General features: G+C 37.7%; 2 protein-coding genes across 2 annotated transcripts; one reads left to right on the plus strand and one right to left on the minus strand.

Annotated features, from left to right (window-relative positions):
- Positions 1 to 374: 374 nt before the first annotated feature.
- LOC116298681 (uncharacterized) lies at positions 375 to 13,228 on the plus strand. The gene is made up of 21 exons (XM_031707208.2): positions 375 to 563; positions 1,250 to 1,419; positions 1,908 to 2,120; positions 2,759 to 2,799; positions 3,170 to 3,230; positions 3,882 to 4,037; positions 4,633 to 4,716; positions 4,861 to 4,992; positions 5,485 to 5,540; positions 6,083 to 6,139; positions 6,325 to 6,454; positions 7,072 to 7,155; positions 7,288 to 7,316; positions 7,498 to 7,579; positions 8,113 to 8,190; positions 8,268 to 8,329; positions 8,619 to 8,698; positions 9,221 to 9,284; positions 10,008 to 10,119; positions 10,818 to 11,096; positions 12,127 to 13,228. Exons 2-21 carry the CDS (start codon positions 1,273 to 1,275, stop codon positions 12,235 to 12,237), a joined length of 2,058 nt encoding a protein of 685 aa, XP_031563068.1. The 5' UTR covers positions 375 to 563; positions 1,250 to 1,272; the 3' UTR covers positions 12,238 to 13,228.
- LOC116298682 (uncharacterized) lies at positions 13,213 to 19,138 on the minus strand. Its single transcript, XM_031707210.2, has 6 exons — positions 18,944 to 19,138; positions 16,665 to 16,809; positions 15,538 to 15,916; positions 15,033 to 15,202; positions 14,225 to 14,620; positions 13,213 to 13,988 (listed from the first exon to the last, which is right to left on the minus strand). Exons 1-6 carry the CDS (start codon positions 18,986 to 18,988, stop codon positions 13,714 to 13,716), a joined length of 1,410 nt encoding a protein of 469 aa, XP_031563070.1. The 5' UTR covers positions 18,989 to 19,138; the 3' UTR covers positions 13,213 to 13,713.
- Positions 19,139 to 19,515: the final 377 nt, after the last annotated feature.

Raw genomic sequence — 19,515 nt, forward strand, 5'->3', positions numbered from 1 at the left:
TACAAAAATTTTCGGATACGTGTGGACGGGGCCTCAAACAACGACACGAGAAAACATGCATGAAAACGAACAATAAAATTCCCGCGAATTTTTTAAATTTTCAAATGAAAAGGCCGAGGACTACGTAGCACTGAATTTGCTATTGGGGGAGGGGAGGGGGAACATACAACACTGCTGGCCAGCCTTTCGCGGGAACACAAAACGCTGTGACACTGGCTTAAAACAGTGTAGAGTCCCGTCTAGTCGTAACGTAACTTTTTTTCTAAAAATTCCGGCAGATTTAATACTGTTGCCATTTAAAATTAATTCGATTTTTTGTTAATGTTTTGAGCCTGCAGTACCCTTACCCTAACCCAGCGGCAGTTCCGGTATGACGTCACGTATGCTCAAAATGGCGGGTTGTTGCGAGGGACGCGAGTCATGAGTCAAGAAGTAGATCAAGAATAACACCAAGTTATTGACTTTACACTGAAAAATAAATCCCTAGAGACGAAACAGAGAATGTTATGACATCTTAGGACCTTGTAGGATCATCTACAAGTAGACAAGACGGAATTCTAAAGGTAAAGTTTATCGGGATGCTCCAAAACAAAAGGTTTTTTTGACCGTTATGATAACAACAACTGCACATGTTTAGTGTATTCACTCTTGAACAACACTACTTTGTTTATTGGAATCCTAATAACAATGAGTATTCTCTGGTACTACTAGTTGTGATAATTATAGCAGGGGGAAATTTTGTGGAGCATTAAAACCATATGATAAGCTTAATTATAAAGCAGCTGTTAATTTTTTTGCCTGAGGTGTTGAATTTTAATTTTATTTTTTTTGTTCTCACCTTCACTTTGATCATAAATTAAACTCGTCACTTTTATATTCTTTTACTCTATTCTTATCACACACAGATAATTCTTAGAATAAAAAAATATAGTAAATGTCAATTTGATATTTATTTGACAGAGCATTTGAACAAAATCGTACATAAGCTTATATTTGATGTAATTTAATTTTCTCCTATAGAATATATAACTCAGTTTATCTTTAATGTTTACCACATCTGCAAAAAATGATTTTTAAAGAGACTGTCTTTAAGAAATATTCAAAATATTCCACTCATCAAAGTGGAATTCTCATCAAAAGTTGACATTTAATTCTGATTAATCATTGCTAGTTTTCACTCTTGTCATTTTTATACCTGTATTTTCGTATTAATAGCCCTAGGATAGCAATTATGAATATTTGTTTTTAGGGTAAAGTTTGACAGAATTCATCATGGCGGAGGACTATAATGCTGAGATGTTGGAGAAGGTTGAAAGGATGAGTAACCTGGAGTCTGTTGTCGCTGAGCAAAGAATGAGAATAGAAAAACTGAAGACGACTTATGAAACACTTAAGATAGAACATCTACAGCTACAGGATGTATGTACCATCTTAAATGCACCTTTTATGACAAAGAAATCATAATAATAAATGCTATATTCCTTAGTATTTCTTTCTTTACACTACTACTCCAGAATCCTCTGAAAGATTTGAAACTTTACTGAATTCTGAAACAAAATCTTGGCTGATCTTCAAAGGCTTTGCCCCATCACATCATTGCAGCCATGACAGGAGGCACAATAATAGTTTTTTCCCCTGGAAAACTGAATTCTTATGAATGTTAATCAGATTAGACCAGATTCAATTGTTCCTGCCTAATAGTTTTCATGACTGACATGGTGCAAAGCTTCTATAGGTCAGGGTAAGGCTAACTGACATTGAAGTTTCGTATCGCAGTTTATTAGGGGAAGCAAAACTGGAGAAGCTAGAGAAAACTGACAGTGTCTAGGGGACTAACTTAACATTTTGTATATTTCTGTTGAGTTTTTTAATATATGGTATGGTATCATTTTGAAATGTTTTTCTAGGCTTGTCAGAGAAAGGATAGTGACATCATAGGTGCCAGAGAAGAAGCCAAGAAGGTCCAAGAAGAATGCCAAGATATAATAAAAAGGCTGAGGTCAGAAAGAGACTCCAAGATACAAGAATGCGAAGAACTTCGAACCCAGGTTGTCACACCAAGCAAGCTGGAAATGATGAGGATAAAATTGTTGGAAGAAATTGAGGAACCTTACAGAGAGGTAAAAGCAGTAAATTTAACCAGACTTATTGTCATGGACGTTTATCATATGGCACCGTGTACACACATGAGGATAAAAAACCTTTATTTAACCATGCGTAATCTGGCTTATCCCAAAGCGCTCGAATTCGAGGCTAATAGCAGGGGAAATCTATTGTTCTAATGTGCAGGCTGCCACGACATGATTAATGAGCATCCATTCATTTAACCATTTGACTACTAAAGGCCAACCTCATTATTCTGCCTGTGTTCCTAGAGCTATTCCGAAAGTTGACCACGAATTGTGCTCACAATCATTTATGTGAAGTTTCTGGATTTTGATTGAATAATCTCTCAAGTATGACAACTGAACAATGGCTTACAGTAGGGTATTTTCTTAGGTGGACACAGGCTGATGAAAAATAAGGATAATTTTTGGCCCATTTTGGCCAGCTCATGATCAGGAAAATCAGCAGATTTTGTAATGGCCTGATTTGGCCTTTTTAGTAGTCAAAGGGTTAAGTATTATTATATATTTTCTGAAAATAGAAGTGAAATTTCCTTTATGTAGATTTAATTGTCATATTCCCAAGAGATTTGAATATGAATTTATGAATTTTTGAATTTATCTAATTCTTTAATCACTCTGTTTTTTTTCAGAGATTTCAATTAATGGAGGCTGAAATCAACAACTATAGAAGGTATAGGCATAAAAAAGAGAGTTTTTACTAATATTCTTCTTCTGTTTTTATTACTATTTTCAAAATACCTGATAATAGCAAGGGCACTAGGACAGACAGATTGGGTTATATATCGGTGTGTTAGTTTGTTTGTTGAGCGTACAGCTCATTCAAACCAGAAAGACCGTTGGTTGGAAAGGGCATTTACTCTTAAGATAAGTTAGCCCTAATTAGTATCAATTTAGTATCTATGAATAAGTGAAACAAATACACTAATAAATAACCCAATCCGTTTGCCCTAGCACCCTTAACAATAGCTCAATATAGTGTACAGTGGTGATATAACAATATTGTTCTAATTTTTACATATTAATTTATATTATTCTGACAGTGATTTTAACAAGTTGAGATATGATTACTCTTTCTTGAAGTCAGAATATGAACATGAACAGGTAATATGTATCTTAGCGAGTAGTGCTTTGTACTTGGTTTTCAGGCATCAAAGAAGTTGGAATGTTTAAACATAATCTATGATGGATAGAAGACTATTGTCATCTTAGGCCCCGCCCACACTATGCCCAATAAATTTGAATCCGAATTTTTATTTATTCTGTTAGGCCTACCATCCACACTAGTCCAGGGGAATCCGGAACAATTCTACACTGAAAACGATTTTTTTCGAATACGGTCTCCAGAGTGGAACAATTTGAAAACGCCAGCTAGCCGTATTAGTGTGGACGGAGAACATTTCGTATACGAAATACAATGACGACATGATTGTCATGGGAACATGGCGGGAAGGCTAAAAATTCACCGCAGGCTCAATTTCAGCTTCGATGCACATGTTCAGATGTGCAATGAAGCGGTTTTGCTGCCTCTGATTGAACTAGTGTGGACGCGAAACATTTCATCCGTTTTCATGTTTTCAGTTTCAGTGTGAAAGGTGCTGATTCAAATTTATCCGGCATAGTGTGGACGGGGCCTTAGAAGTCTAGACTTGTGTCTGGGGAGAATGCATAGCAATGAATTTGGTGGTAAAGTGACATTATAGTAGATTTTGATAATGATAAATGCTCATATGTCCTCTTTCCTCCGATGAATAGACACAACACAAGCAGATAGTTGAGGAGCTGCAAGCACAGTATGAGATAGATGTTACTAGTCTGAGGAAAGAAAGAGATGCGTTATTACAGAAACAGCAACAGGAGGTTCCTTCTGATGCACAGAGAGCAAGAAATCTGCAGAGGGAAAATACGCAGGTACTGTGTTGCATTACAATTAATATCATCATCATCATCATGCTCATCATCATCGTCAACATCACCATCAAAATGGTCATCATCATCAACATCATGATCATCATCTTCATCATGGTCATCATAGTCATCATCTTCATCATCCACAACACCACCACCTCCACCACTATCATCATGGTCAGTCGTCATAATCATTCTCAACACCATCATCATCATCATCACCCCATCCTCATCATCATCATCAATATAGTCAAAATTTTTCACCATAATCATCTTCAACATCATCATCATTATCAATACCATCATCATCAACACCATCTTCATCATCAACACCATCATCATCATCAACACCATCTTCATCATCAACACCATCATCATCATCAACACCATCATCATCAACACCATTTTCATCATCATCATGATGATAGTCAAAATTTTTCACAATAATCATCTTCAATACCATCATCTTCATCTTCATCATCAGCAACAGCTCATCATCACCAGCAACAGCAGTCTAGTACCATATTTTGACGTCAACAATGCCACTATTCATCATCATCACATTTATACCTCTAAAGGAATTCTTTTGTCATTGTAGTTGCATATGAAGCTAAAGAACTTGTTGGCTGAATTAGAAGAAATTAGATCTCAAAGAGAAAATGCAGGCTTACAATCTGATCATGTAAGTGTTATCTTTCTAATTACCATGTACAGTATATCCTTCATATTATCATCATCATCATTCTCTTGCAGATCTTATTATTTACCTTAAGTATTTTGTATGTCAAATGTTTAAAAGATCATCTCTTGATGTTTCATTCTGTAGGTCTCCAGACTTCAAGCAAGACAGGTGTCTGAGCTAACAGCCAAATGTAAGTCTTTAGAAACAGAAAGAGATTCACTGCAACAACAGTGCAAGACCCTGCAGACAGAACTAGAAAAGAAACATCAAGAACAGGTGCAGTATTGATAGAACTCTCCTAATGTTTGCAGGACTTTAAAAAAATGGATGCTAACTGGACAATTTCCCATCAGAATATGCAGCTTGTCTGGTCAAATATTTGCCTTGCCAGTCATTTTCATCGGTAACATTGAGCCAGAAACGAGAATACTACCGATCTCACCAAACTGTGACGACACGCCAAAAATTTGTCTTGCCACCACATCCTAATTCGTCTACTGTCATGCCTACTTTTGTTACATGTATTACAGTGAATACCTTACTGGCAATGTGCTAGATACAAGACAGTGACAAAAGTAGGCATGTCAGTAGACAACTTTGGGCGTGGTAGCGAGACAGTTCGGTGAGATCCGTAGTAAAGACTGATTTGGCCAGTCATCATGACTGATGACTAATCAGCATTTATTTTAAGCTCTTTGTTCATAGATTAATACAGTCATGACAGAGAATTTTCTTAAATATATGATCATCTTGTGGATATATTTGTAGGATCAATTAACAGAAGAAATTCATCAACTTGAAAAGGAAAATATGTCAATCAAAAGGTAATATTGTTAATATTACAGCTGTACTAGTTTATCTAGCAATTTTAGAAATGTGTAATCTTGAAATAAAGTGGCTAACTACATGCATCTATGATCTGTCTATCTGAGACCTATGCCAGTCATTAGTTTGATGTCAATAGAGGCTTTGCATCATTACCTGATGGCAGCCATGACAGAAGGCAGGAACAATGGAATCTGGTCTCATCTGATTTACATAAGAAAGAACTCAGTTTCCCAGGGGAAAAGACTATTGTTGTGCCTTGTGTCATGGCTGCCATCACCTGATGGTGCAAAGCCTCTATATTAATGATTCAAATTTGTTGTTGTTGTTTATTTATCACTCATCCAAGAAAATATCGCGCCCGTGTTCACGGAGAGTTGCATGGGAGGGTACATCTTAAGAGGGTATTCTTTAAAAAATTTCTATTCTCTACATGTTATAAACCTTCATCTTAAGAGGGTATTCTTTATAAAATTTTCTATGCTGTACATGTTATACATCTTCCAAGGTACTGAGTAACATAATTTTACTTTATCTGCAGCAAACTGGAAGAAGCATCTCACAAACATAAAGTTGAAATTAGTAATTTAAGGATGAGGTAACTAATAAGATTGTAGCCTGTATGGCGACTCTAGAGGAATGGGGATAGGGGAAAAGGGAAGGGGGAGAGGGAGGGGGGAGGGGAGAAAGGCAAATAAAATTACTGAAGTCTCTGGGAATATTGGGGAAATCATGTTACCGGCACAGTTATGCATGTATTAACTCTGTCTTCTCACACTGTAGTCTGACCAAAAATAAAGGAGATCTGGAAAGAGAACGAGATGAACTCCAAGCTCAGATTGATAATTGTAACCATAAAATAGAAGTACTTAAAAGAACTATTGATCACCTAAAGAATTCCCTGGATGAAAAGGTATGTTCAACTGCATCCAATCCCATTTAGGGCTAAAAATAATGGCTGCTCATTGGACAATGACTGGCCAGAATTAGAACTTGTCAAATCTTTGCCTTGCCGATCATTTTAAGTAACAAACAAGGTATGAATGAGCTAAAACTAATTTGGCCAGTGTTCATGACTGGCGATATTCCAGTCCCAGAACATTTTTGAGCCCCCTACGTTGAATATCTGGTTGCGACCAGCTGTTCAGTGAAGCGGGGTAAAAAAACGATCTGTTACTGGGCTAGACTGAGGAGTGACCGGCCATTATATTAAGTCCTGCCATCGTATCAACTTGTTTATGGATGATATTCTAGCTTTACCTAGTTCTTTTTTACTATTTAATTACTTCGCTATATATTCAATTTATTATTTTCTTTGTTGAAGATGTAGAGCTACTCTGTAGATATGTTTCAATAAATCGTTTTTATTATCATTATCATCATCATCATCATCATCATTATTATTATTATTATTATTATTACAAATAGCTATATTTAGCCCTTGATATGTCAACTTGTACATCGGATCGTGAGAACAAATACTGATAGCACCGTGGCTGAGGTTAAACCTGATTTTCCTTTCTCTCGTAGGAAAAAGAAGTTAGCAAACGAGTACAGGAAGTGAAAGAAAAAGAATGGGAAAAAATTGCACAATTAGAACAGTCCAAATTACAGGTACTGTATTTCACAAGGAGGAACATGAAACACTGTTTACCGCACTGTTTACCGCAGTACTTTATAGATAAAGTTGTGTAAAAATACTTCTTCCATCTGGTAACACTGTGTACATTTGTCTGTATTTTGCAGCTGGAAACAAGCCTAGCACAAATGGAAAGGTATACTGTACTTCCAAAATCATTTCAATTGTCTCTTTCTTTCCTTTTTAATATGCCAAGTGCTATAAAGAGTAGATTTGTTATAAAGAATACGATTTTTTTACAGGGCTAGTAGAATTTAGAGTTGCAGTTGTACAAGCATGTTATGGGAAAAACTGTTTTTTGTCTGTTTTTTTCCCAGAGCAAAATTAGATTTAGACGCAGCTTGTCAAGATAAAATGGAAGCAATGGAAGAAAAAGCACGCTTAGCCACTGATAACAAGGTTAGTACGATGTGGAGTGACATGACTTTTGTTGTAATGAAAGCAACATCAAGACACGGCACGGTATTGGCTATGACCATCATACATCAAGGTAACCATCATCGGCATTTTGCATAAGCAATGAAGAAACGTGCGCGCGTGTTGTGTGCAGTTATAAAGCACGCGGGGTTTGGCAGAAACGAGAGAAGTGTTAGGATAAGTACGACAAGTAGCGGAGTGCTTCTCGACACTTCTCGAGTGTTCTGCCAATCCCCAAGTGTTTTGTAACTGCACACAGCACAGCAAGCAAGTTTTTTATAAAACATAAATTACAATAACCACTATTTAGATAGGAATGACGCAACTGAGAGTGCGCGCGCGTGCTGTGTGCTCCCAACCAATCAGGACACGAGATTTATAACAGTTATTTTTAACCATCTTTCGTCAAGATAACCATCGTCGGCATTTTGCATAAGAAATATCCTTTATCCTTTGTCCATTGTCCTGTATATCAATGATTTGAAATAATGAACAGAATTTCTCTGTCATTGCAGATTCAAATGGAAAAAGAATGTAGTGTTCTGAAATCACAAATTAAAGAGAACGAGAATCTTGCTAACGAGCTAGAAAGGGTAAGCAGACTCCTTGGTTTTAACAGGAGAGCGATCTTTAACCTCAGTAACGTATGCTATGGTGTTTGTTCTTAAAGGAGAAGGCATCATACCAAGAATTAAAACAAAAACACCAGCAACTACAGAACCATTATCAAAGGTAGAATATACTGACGATTTGTTCCTTTATTAGAATCACAAGAGTGAAGTAATGATTTATTGATTTATAAAGAATTAGAAAACGCGCGCGCGCGTGCTGTGTGCAGTTATAAAGCACGCAGGGTTTGGCAGAACACGAGAGAAGTGTTAGAACATGCACGACGCGTAGTGGAGTGCTTCTCGACACTTCTCTAGTGTTCTGCCAATCCCCAAGTGCTTTATAACTCTACACAGCACAGCAAACATTTTTTTTCTTTTATGAAATAGAAATTGTTTCTTTTTTCCTTCAGCGTAACGAGTAGTGAACAGCAATTAATGTCGTCCAACGATCGACTAAAAAACTCCGTAGAATTACTTAATAACGAACTAGGTAAGTGAAGACAAAAGTGTACTTGGCCAGAATACTGTCTGTGTTTGGTTCCTTGACGTGGCACCTCTTAAGTTTGTTGGGGCTTTCCCTTCTTTCAAGCGTTTTTCTCTTAGCATGGAAGGAAAAGGGATGAGGGGGGGTTGCTACGCAGGCTAGGGGGTGATCTCCTTTCTCCCTCCCCCCTTCCCCTTTCTCTCTTCCCCAAACCCCTAGAGCCGCCACGCAGACTATTTTCCTCTGGGTTCTCCGGGTTCATTCCATGGGTCTGTGAGTTAGCCTTACCTTGACTTAGATCAGCCCAGAGGCTTTCGATAAAATCGAGGCTTTTTTAATGAAAGAATTAAAGTTAGATTACACCATTTTCTCATACCTGAAAAACAATCTTGTCAGTTCCGGAAGACACAGCCACGTCGACGCAAGATGCCCCCTTATTAATAGAGAGATTCCACTGTATACGCTGAAACACTTAAGATATGCGCAATAGTTTGGCTATCAATTGATGTGTTGTTCTTGTGTTCATAGGGGTTGCAAGAGCAGACCTTCAAAGACTACATGATGACCATATTAATGCTCTTGAACATGCAAGGTAAGACGGTATATGGCCGGTATACATATAGCGATTGCAATATATGACTAACGTAGGACTGAAATGATGGAAAAGATTCATAGCACTATGCGTATGCGTTTGTTGCTATGTCTTCAGACAAGAGAATACTCCTTTTTACAGTTATATGTTCAGTGACCACGAATAATAGAGTTGCTGCGCGTGATAAACTATAGTTTTGCTACGCGCAGAAACTTCTACTTCTAAGAGTATTGAATGATTAAGACAATATAGGTTACTATTAATCATTCATTCTTGCACTGAAGATGTCCCACAGGACAAGACTGTTGAATGATTAAATAATGTAAATATCAAGATATAACTAGCTAAAAACTAGTGTGAGCTGCGTCGGTGTTTCTAATGAAACAGTAATGATGAAAAGGTAAATTATACACCGTGAAAAGATGAAAAAACTTACTGACGTTTCGGACGCTAGTCCGAACTACTCCGACGAAGGACTAGCGTCCGAAACGTCAGTAAGTTTTTTCATCTTTTCACGGTGTATAATTTACCTTTTCATTATTAATGTAAATATCAAATAAGTAAAGTATAGAATAAACGAAAAAGACTGTGTATGAAATATAGATCTTATTAAAATCATTCATTGTTGCACTGAAGATGACAGAAGACTACACGACAACATGTCTACCAAACTATGAAACTCAGTTGTTGTGTAATTCAGTTTTCGAATTATCATTTTTACAGACAACAGGCCGAGGATGAAAAGACAGCCCTGGAAAAACATATCTCAGAAATTGAAAATAAACATAAAGAAGCCGAAGAAAAATCACGCAAAGGGAATAAAATCTTAGATAAGGTGGGATGATTTTGAATTTTGAAAGAAATGTTTCACTCAGAGTATATAGTTGTTCAAAACCTTATCGGTGCTGATATTGTCACCAAGACGACTGGGCGGTGTAGTGCCCCTGTTCATAGACCAAATTCAAACCTCGAACCGATGTGAGGCTTAAGTTGTGAACAAAGGGATCTGGCATGATTCGTGACTTTTGAATCACGCCAGATTGCTTTAAATCACGCCAGATCCCTTTGTTCACAACTTAAGCCTCACATCGGTGCGAGTTTTGAATTTGGTCTATAGCAGTTCTTCGTTTGCACATGACGTCATAGCCGCCATCTTGGTTGACTATGTAGCAAAATAATTGTCTATGAATTCTTTTATTATATCCGCCAAAATGGCCGCCGTGTCTGTTTTTATTTCATTCCTTCATGAATGATTGAAAAAGAGACGTCTTTTGAACCAATCAAAGCGCGCGAGATCGCTGATTTCTCCAATCAAAATGCTCAAACTCAATACATTCACGGTCTCGACACGTTACGTTCATACACGCAAATTGAAGACATCGTTTGGACCAATAATAGCGCGCGAGATCGCTGATTTCACCAATCAAAATGCTCGAACACGGTAGGTGCACAGCACATCCGTACCGTATAGGTAAATCACATTCATACGAAATCTACTCCAGACTAAGAGATATACTCTTCCTGGTTTTACAGAAACGAAAAAAATACAAACAAGAAATATTCCAACTACAAGACAAGATTCAGTTGCTTGAAAAAAAGGAACAACAATTAATACTGGAAAGAGATTCGGAGAAAAGAAAGAGAGAACTGGAAGCCGAGAAAAATAAACGGCAATTGGAAAAACTCAGCAAGAAACAAAGTAGATTTAGAAATATGCTGAACAATAGCCAGCCGTTTGGAGGACCAGCTCCTATTATAAGTAGTTCTCCTTTACCGTTCAACGTTATGCCGTTTAATGTTACTACTGAACAGGTGGGATTGATTACTAAGTCATATCATCAAAAACGTCTGCGCATGCTCTGAATCCGTATGCAAATTAGTCAAAACATAAGTAAATTTGACTTTCAAACGTGCCTGATAAATTGGACTTCACAAAATGTCAAAACTTAGTGTCCATGCTTGAAACTTAAGGCTAATTCTTTCATATTGTGTTTGTTAATACAGTATCTTGGTCTGACAAAAGTGTACTCGCGAACTTTTTTGTATACTTGGAGAAAACAAACATTTATTTTCTCACTCTTCAAAATTTGTGCTGAAGTGCACGCATGCGCAAACGTTTTTCTCTAGTGTCAGAGTAAACTATATTTCCTGTCCATCCCTTTCTTTCACTTTTCAGTTTCAGCCTTCCCATCCACTTCTCTTATCCTTAATGCCCGTTCCTTAGTCTATTTTTACAAGATACTCGTTATTTTTACATTCACTTTCCGTTTACTTTCTTTTATTTTCAAATATACTACTGCCTTCCTCTTCTATTATTCCCGTTTACTTTTTATTCTTCCCATTCACTTTCCTCTCCACTCACTTTCCATCCAATTTCTTTTATTTTCAAATATACTTGCTTCCTCTCTTGTTTACTTTCTATCCTTTCTATTCACTTTCTGTCATTCCCATTCACTTTTTATCCTTACCATTCACTTTCTATTCCTTCCATTCACTTCCCTTCCTTTTCACTTTCCTTCCCTTTTACCTTTCTTACCAGTATGATTGAAGACTTGTTTCAACAGATCTCAAACCAGGCATAACTACACGAGAAATGGCTGAAGGCCAGTACAGTGCTAACTACACACCGAATTGGAATATGGCGATCAATTTGAATAACTTTTGTTCTGGACTGACTAGCCTCACTTACATGTGAAGACGCCTTTGTGTTTCCACGTGAACACGAGGCTAGTCAGTCCAGAACAATAGTTATTCAAATTAATTGCCATATTTCGATTCAGTGAATTACTTGACAGGACTTCAAAACATTGTTTATAAGGTGGTTATCTTTGTTTATTTGCAGGATCGTCAGCAGAGAGATATAGCGTTGGTTCGCGAACGAGTAGAAGAACTGGAATCAACACAACGAGAGATGAGTAACATACTACAGGATAGCCTACCAGTTACCTCATGATATATTTACTTATCTTCTAATATTCTGATTGACACATTACATGTTTGTTACAATCCTCATCTTGTACAGAGGCTTTGCACCGTCACGTGATGGCAGCCATGACAGGAGGCACAACAATAGTCCTTTCCCCCTGGGAACTTCAATTTCTTCCTGCCTTCTGTCATAGCTGCCATCACATGGTGGTACAAAGCCTCTAAAGAGAGGCGGACCCTTTCAATGACTTTTTCTACTTTCCTTTCGACTTGTCTGGTAATTTTTCCGCGTTCGAAGGCAAGTCTTGCCTAAGTATCTTCTCTATGGCGTTACATCTCTATGGTGTTACATCTCTATGGCGTTTCATCTCTATGGCGTTACATCTCTATGGCGTTACGTCTCTATGGCGTCACGTCTCTATGGCGTTACATCTCTATGGTGTTACATCTCTATGGCGTTACATCTATGGCGTTACATCTCTATGGCGTTACATTTCTGTGGCGTTACATCTCTAGTTGTCACAGAAACACATTTCTCGTAATTACGAACGACATTTTACACAAATGATACAATATATCAACTCAATCGTTTTTACGATACATCCGCATTGACTTTTAATAACAATTTTATATAGATTCTAAATCTTCTTTTATCATTCTAATAATCTTTTTTATAACATTACGTCTTCTAAAGGCGCCCTTCACCATTCAACTTGTTATTCTTTCATTTAATGATAAGCTACTACTCACGATAAAGGTCTATATGCTTTACATTATTAGTCTTTTTACTACTTACTTATAACAGATTTTAAACTCTTTCTAAGCGTGCTATTCATATAGATTATAAGATAATTATTTTTATAAAATAATGACCAATGCGTCTGTTCTTAACAGGGGTAGGGTAAGGTCACATAGGAGTGCTATATACACGATTATTTAACTTAATGAGTATTATAGTGTGAATATGAAAGTGTTTTTATATAAATAGTCATTAAATTGATAAATGTTTTATCTTTAAAGCTGTAGTTTTTCATTTTGACTGATTTATGAAAGGATTCGTCATGTCTGCTGGCATTCGGCCTCTTCGACTCCATGTCGTTTTGCTAATCGTTACAAATGAACATTTGCTTTTCGTCCAGAGAATCTATTCTTTCTATTGTTAATGAAAAAATAGCACCAAACTGGGTTCCACGTAGAAGATGATTGAGTTTGTTTTTTCAAGAACGGAGTGAATTCGAACTGCATCCATACAGTCTATCTTGCGACTGACTTTCGAATTTCTAACTGAGATCATTCCTCGGGCCACCGTAAAGGGTGCTCATGATTACGAGAGCCGCTCCGACAGCACAAGTGCTCGGTCTGGGTACCCTGTTTTGTATATAGGCTATATCCTCTTACAATACTGATAGCCATCCCTATCAACCAAGTACACATGGTTACTAGACCCATTGAGCTCACACAAGTGCTTATATAATTCTTCAGGGTATCCTGTGTTGTATATAGACTATTTCCTCTCACAATACTGATAGCCATCCATATCAACCAGATGCACATGATTACTAGACCCATTTAGCTCACACAAGTGCTCATCGAATTGTTCTGAGTACCCTTTGTCGTATCTCTGGTAATTGTATGATAAGCATCCCAAACCGTATATCAGACATTCCATGGCGCACTCTACTTGGCTTCGTACTTTGACTACAGAAAGTCGATATCCCGACATACCTTTGTGTAGTTGGTTCGCATGACATTGAAATTCAGCGTTACTAAAAACACCGGCTGAAAAAGATTGAGGAAAAAAGTAAATTTTTTTTGCAATAAAAAAGAGAGTTGATTACAGGAAGCGCAAATAACCCTAAAAGTTTGTTTGTTAGAAAAAGGAAGTTTCATATGGTGTTCAGCCGCGTTCAATATCGTTTCATGTAAGATGAAAAAGAGGTATGGGTACAGCCACGCCCTCCCCGTGCATGCGTGCCCGCCCGGAGTATAGAACCTAGAGAATATATAGGCTTTACCTCTATATGTCTTGCAAACATATCCACACATCCTCTGGCAATCACTAGTATACCACAAGCTATCTGTCATGTTTCTGTACACGCATTGGTTACTATCATTGACAGTGATGTTCCCTTGATGACCCAGTCTAGAGAAACTCCAGACCGAATCATCTGTCCAAACAAATGCCTCTTGTCTCACTGTTAGACCCAGATGGATGCAGGGCGTGGAGCCTGACATCCTGTTCCGTATGAAGTCATCCTCTTCTGCGCTGACGATACTGAGGAGACCAGACGAGTGCACTTGGCATGAAGTGTGGGCGGTGTCCCATGATGTTAATGTGTTGAATGAGAGGTAACAGAACTGCAGATGTGCGATCCATCTAGATCCACAACCGACGTTGCTGGCTGTGATACCTGGAACGAAAAACGGTGCATTCAATCTTACTACTGAAGTATAGAAATTGTTTCTCTTTTTTTTCCTTTTCCAAACTATAGCCATTCATGCTTTTCGATAATACATATTCTTCTTCAATCAAAAACGTCTTCGCTTTTTTATGTTTGTCCCTTGTTCATGTTGATTACAGCACAGTTCTCGACCAATCATAGCGCGCATGGCAAGCTGACTATATACTGATCACTTTATGGATGATATACATCACATTTCTCGACCAATCAAAGAGTGCGTATAGCAAGCTGACTATATAATGATCACTGGATAATACAGCACAGTTCTCGGCCAATCACCGTGCGTAGCAACTATATAATAAATGTATATATTCTAAGTTCTTTCCTATTTCGGTTTTAATTTTGATCATTTTTCCAATACCTGTCTTGTACTCGAAGGCCTTCGTTATTGTATCGTTACTAACTACATGAGACCACAAGACCAATTCATCTATTGCTATATCAGCATGTTTGTTTCTTCCTACATGCATGGACCAGCTGGGTGCAGGGCTTGTTTCGTTAAGTGGTACAGCAGAGGTGTTGCTCACAACTCTGAGGAAAAAGCAAAAGAAAGAAAATTGTTATGACATCGCGGTTCTTACGACTTACTTGGGCGCTGCTATTCAATATTACCAATCCTCAAAGACCTTAAATGCAGCTAGAATTAGCCATTCCGAGAGAAAAAAAATTGATACAGTTGGCATTGCCGTGCAATGTGGGACTGTTCAGGGGACAATTCCAAGATGGCGTCTATTTTGTCCCCTAAAACAACCCCACAATGCCCTGCGATGCCAGCAGACGAATTCCAGGTAATACCCACGTGATGCATGCCACGCCCATCATACACCCCTCCCGTACCTTTATACACATGGTAGACTAGATCTCACCTTGTGGCATTAAGATACAAACTGAGCCCAGCAGACGAATTCCAGGTAATACCCACGTGATGCCACGCCCACGGCTCTAACACTTTACCAAGAGAAGACACCATCCATGTCTTATTCATTTTCATACTACTAATATTCGTCTCTAGAATGCCATCTTTGGTTTTTACAACACTAATACCGCGATGCGGTCCTCCAAAGACTAAAAGATCTTGATGCTTGCTGCCTTTGTTTCCTTTGACCCAGAATGCAATACTAAGTCCATTGGAGCAAAAGGCGACGTCGACGAAGCAAGAATTGTGGTGAGAGCCAAGGTTAATCCGGGAATAGCTTTCATACATTCGTATACCAAGGTTAGGTGGTGATGAGGTTACTTCACTTCCTTCAAAAATAAGTAATATACAGACTTAGGATTTAAATTTGAACTGAAGGGGTAGAATTCTAGAACAGAGCAAGCAACGAACAGCATGACAGTATGGCCAAACAAGAATACAATAGATTTTGTAATATCTATACAGCTATTTAAAAAAAGGTTCAATACTGAATACTGCATACTGAATAGTGCATTCCAAGACCAAAAGGAAATTGTGGTCTCGTTAATTTGAAATAAAAATTAAATATATAGCAATTAACTCTCTACATGTAGTTCAAGAAAATATGAACTAAGTAAGTTTATATTCTCTTGTGTAGTTAGTATATTGTTTCAGATGGAATACACTAAAAATAGAATGAATAATCATTATTAATCCTACTTTAGACAATGTCACTATGAACCACAATGCACTTTGGTCTTGGAATGCACTATTCAGTGTGCAAGTATTCACTATTCAACTTTTTTTGGAAATAGCTGTACATGGAGTCGTATGGTGAAACTGTGACTTGAAGCCGAAAATTACCCAGAGTTCTAGAAGATCTCTCAAATAGACCTCTTTACCACGTGTCATTCTCTTGAGTATAAGATTCTTTGTTTGAATTGTATCCATATTTATACGTCTTCTCATGCGTATCTATTAAACGAAGATATGATACTCTAGGGAATGACAGGTGGTCTGAAATGGGAAAACATTACGCCCAAGATAAAAATGTTTATAAACCCACTATCTGAGAATTAACTTTGAAGTGAGACTGACCTATCACATGTGCATGCCATTGTTCTACGCCCACTCGTTGTGGAGCATCGTATGAAAATCCGTAGAATATTTGGTTCATGTTCCAGTAATGATCTGCCTCGTTGTACCATGGTACCGCTGACGCTTCTAAGATATCAGCTGAAAACTAACAGAAAAAAGATTGGCAATAATCTAGATGATTCGTCGCTAACAACCGTGGTGGGCACCACATGGATGTGCCAGACGTCTAATGTTCTTTATATTCCCTCTGTGTTTAGGATTAAAATCAAAAGGAATCGAAAACTTCCTGGAATCGCGCAGCGGTGGATGCAGTGGGCAATATTCACTTTCTGTAGAATTCATGTGTTTTAATATTGTAAATCAAGAGTATTTCGCAGCGGTATTTCACGACTTCCCTAAAGGTCTACACTTGACTGCATATTCTCTGGGTGCATGTGACTCGTAGCCGCCATCTTAGTTGACGATAACAAAGCATTCCTCATTAGCTTCTCTTGTTAGATCAATCAACATGACGGCTGTTTTATCGTTATTCATATCTCATGAACCATGTGGTTGCACTCCAAGAATTCGTTCCTTCAAGGATTTTACAATATTAGTCTAGCGAAAATGCAGATGACAGACCCTTAGATACGCTATAGGGGGCTTTGAAAAACTGTATGAAACCTATTGACGAGATCGGTATAATCGTGCATCTGACTACGTATGTTTAGTCTTTTCAGAACAAAGAACAAACAATCTCGAATTTTCTTCTTACGTAAATTCAGAGGCATAGATGCCCTCTCTCATAGCGCTTGTCAAAAAATAAAAAGAATCGCCAATACCGAGGAAATATCTTTGGTGCCAATTTTTTTAATATCTATTGGTTTTCCCGCGCGGCTAGTGTTATGACCATTGACAGTCAGTATGTGTGGTATTTACTTCCTGACTTGGATTGACATTGTTTGCATAGTCGCGTATTCAATACCAGACACTGGTCAACATACACCTAATTCAAAAAACGTTGTCATCGCCAAAGGCGATAGGCAATAGGAGATAGGCGAAAAGCGATAGGATATATGTCATTCCAAGATCCAAGAATAGCTGGAATGACTTGTGTTTCTTATTCTTATTCTCGTCAAGAACATGGACCTTCGTGCTGAGACTGACTCGATATTCTTTGTATTCAACGATCGAAACCATTTCCATGTCGTAATGACCTATCGCCTATCGCCATTGGCGATGACAACGTTTTTTGAATTAGGTGCAATATACACATCTAATAGAACGGATATAGATCTTGTAAATTCTATGACTTGTGTTTTCAGGTATATGGGACGGTCAGGTAATAAGGCCGATTTACACGATTCACGACTGTTGTGCGTAGCATGTTTACCTCGGGTTTTAGCTGCGATTCACAGTCGTAAGCAGAAGAGGATCCACTAGTATCCCAGGATGCCATTGCGAGTGAGATATAACGTTTTTTCTTCATTTAAACAGCTAAACTAATATTTTTGAAATTGAAAACTCAATTGTACTTAAGTAGAGTATGGCACACCTTTTAGCAATATCTATTTCTAAATTCTTCAAGAGATTTAAAAGATACTCGACAAAATACTGCAAGGAGTACTTTTGGAGTAATTTCAGGTTCAGTACAGATCCTACAACTGGGTGCTTTTAATTGTCAAATTAACCGAACATGTCTTTATCAAATGCTAAAGCAACACCTTAGTATTGGTAATATTAATGGTAGAAGTATCATTGCCAAAAAAACTCAAATAAACCGGTTAAAGCCAAAGAAAACAATAATAAGCGTGCACGGGCAGTTGAGACTTGAAAGTCCCTCGGTTGAAAATAGCAAAGTTGCTGGATACTCCTGGAAATTTATACTCCTTGAAATTGTAACGTATTTCGAATGTAACGTTGTTGTAGCTCCAATAACGACAAGGCGTTGGTAACTCATGTGCTTAGCTTCAAAACTTTTAAGGTCATCGTTAAAAATGAAGTCATTAAAATGATGTTTTTTGTCTCTATAAATTGTTAAGAAAAAATTCAGAAACAATATGGTCCTTGAAAATTGTAATTTTGGACCTTGAAAAGTCGTTAAAAGTTCGCTCGAGATGTAGCGCGAACCCTGTGGGATACTAGTTGATCATACTCTGAGTTGTAAGCAAGTTGTACGATCCATTTACAAGAAGCACTTCGTGTCGTCAACATATTGCGCGCGACAGTCGTGAGAAAAAAATCGTACCGTGTGAACCGGCCTTTAGATTTACTAACCCCTAAACCTCCACTATACTTACCTCCAACAGTAGGAAACAAAATATCCAGATGATTACTCTTGACATTTTGGAGCAACGAATGTTGAAAGAGCAGAATCAAGCACTCTAGCGTTCCCTTCAAATCAAGAAAATTCAAAGCAGTTGAACTGAGAAGATGACATTTTTTGCACTGATGTAGGAAACGATTCTGATTGGCTGAGGGTGGTTGCCAATAACAATACCGTCTTCACAGATGGCGTCAAAAGAATTCCTTTTAAGAAAGAAGATGAATTTGCTGAGACGTTTTTCAAGCAATTCAAGGTACGTATGATGTAGTTTTTCTTTCACCAATCAATATCGAAGTTTTTAATGAACAGAGATTCCAGGTTGGTTCTCTCTTGGAGGGTTATACGTTCAACAGTTATTATTCTTCTCCCTAAATTAATTTAGAACGTTAATTAACTTTGCTTTTGTTGTGTGTTTTGTTTTTTAAATTTCGAAATTCTTCAAAGCGTAGCCGATTTCTGCCTACCCAAACATCGTGCCCAATCTTGGAGGGGCACATTAGCACCAGCAATAATGTATTTCATCGAGCATGCGCAGTAAGAAAAAGG

The sequence above is a fragment of the Actinia tenebrosa genome, unplaced genomic scaffold (genome assembly GCF_029948245.1).
Source record: "Actinia tenebrosa isolate PJP-AT-01 unplaced genomic scaffold, QUT_ActTen_1.0 PGA_scaffold12__29_contigs__length_12842862, whole genome shotgun sequence".
NCBI classification, from domain to species: Eukaryota; Metazoa; Cnidaria; class Anthozoa; order Actiniaria; family Actiniidae; genus Actinia; species Actinia tenebrosa.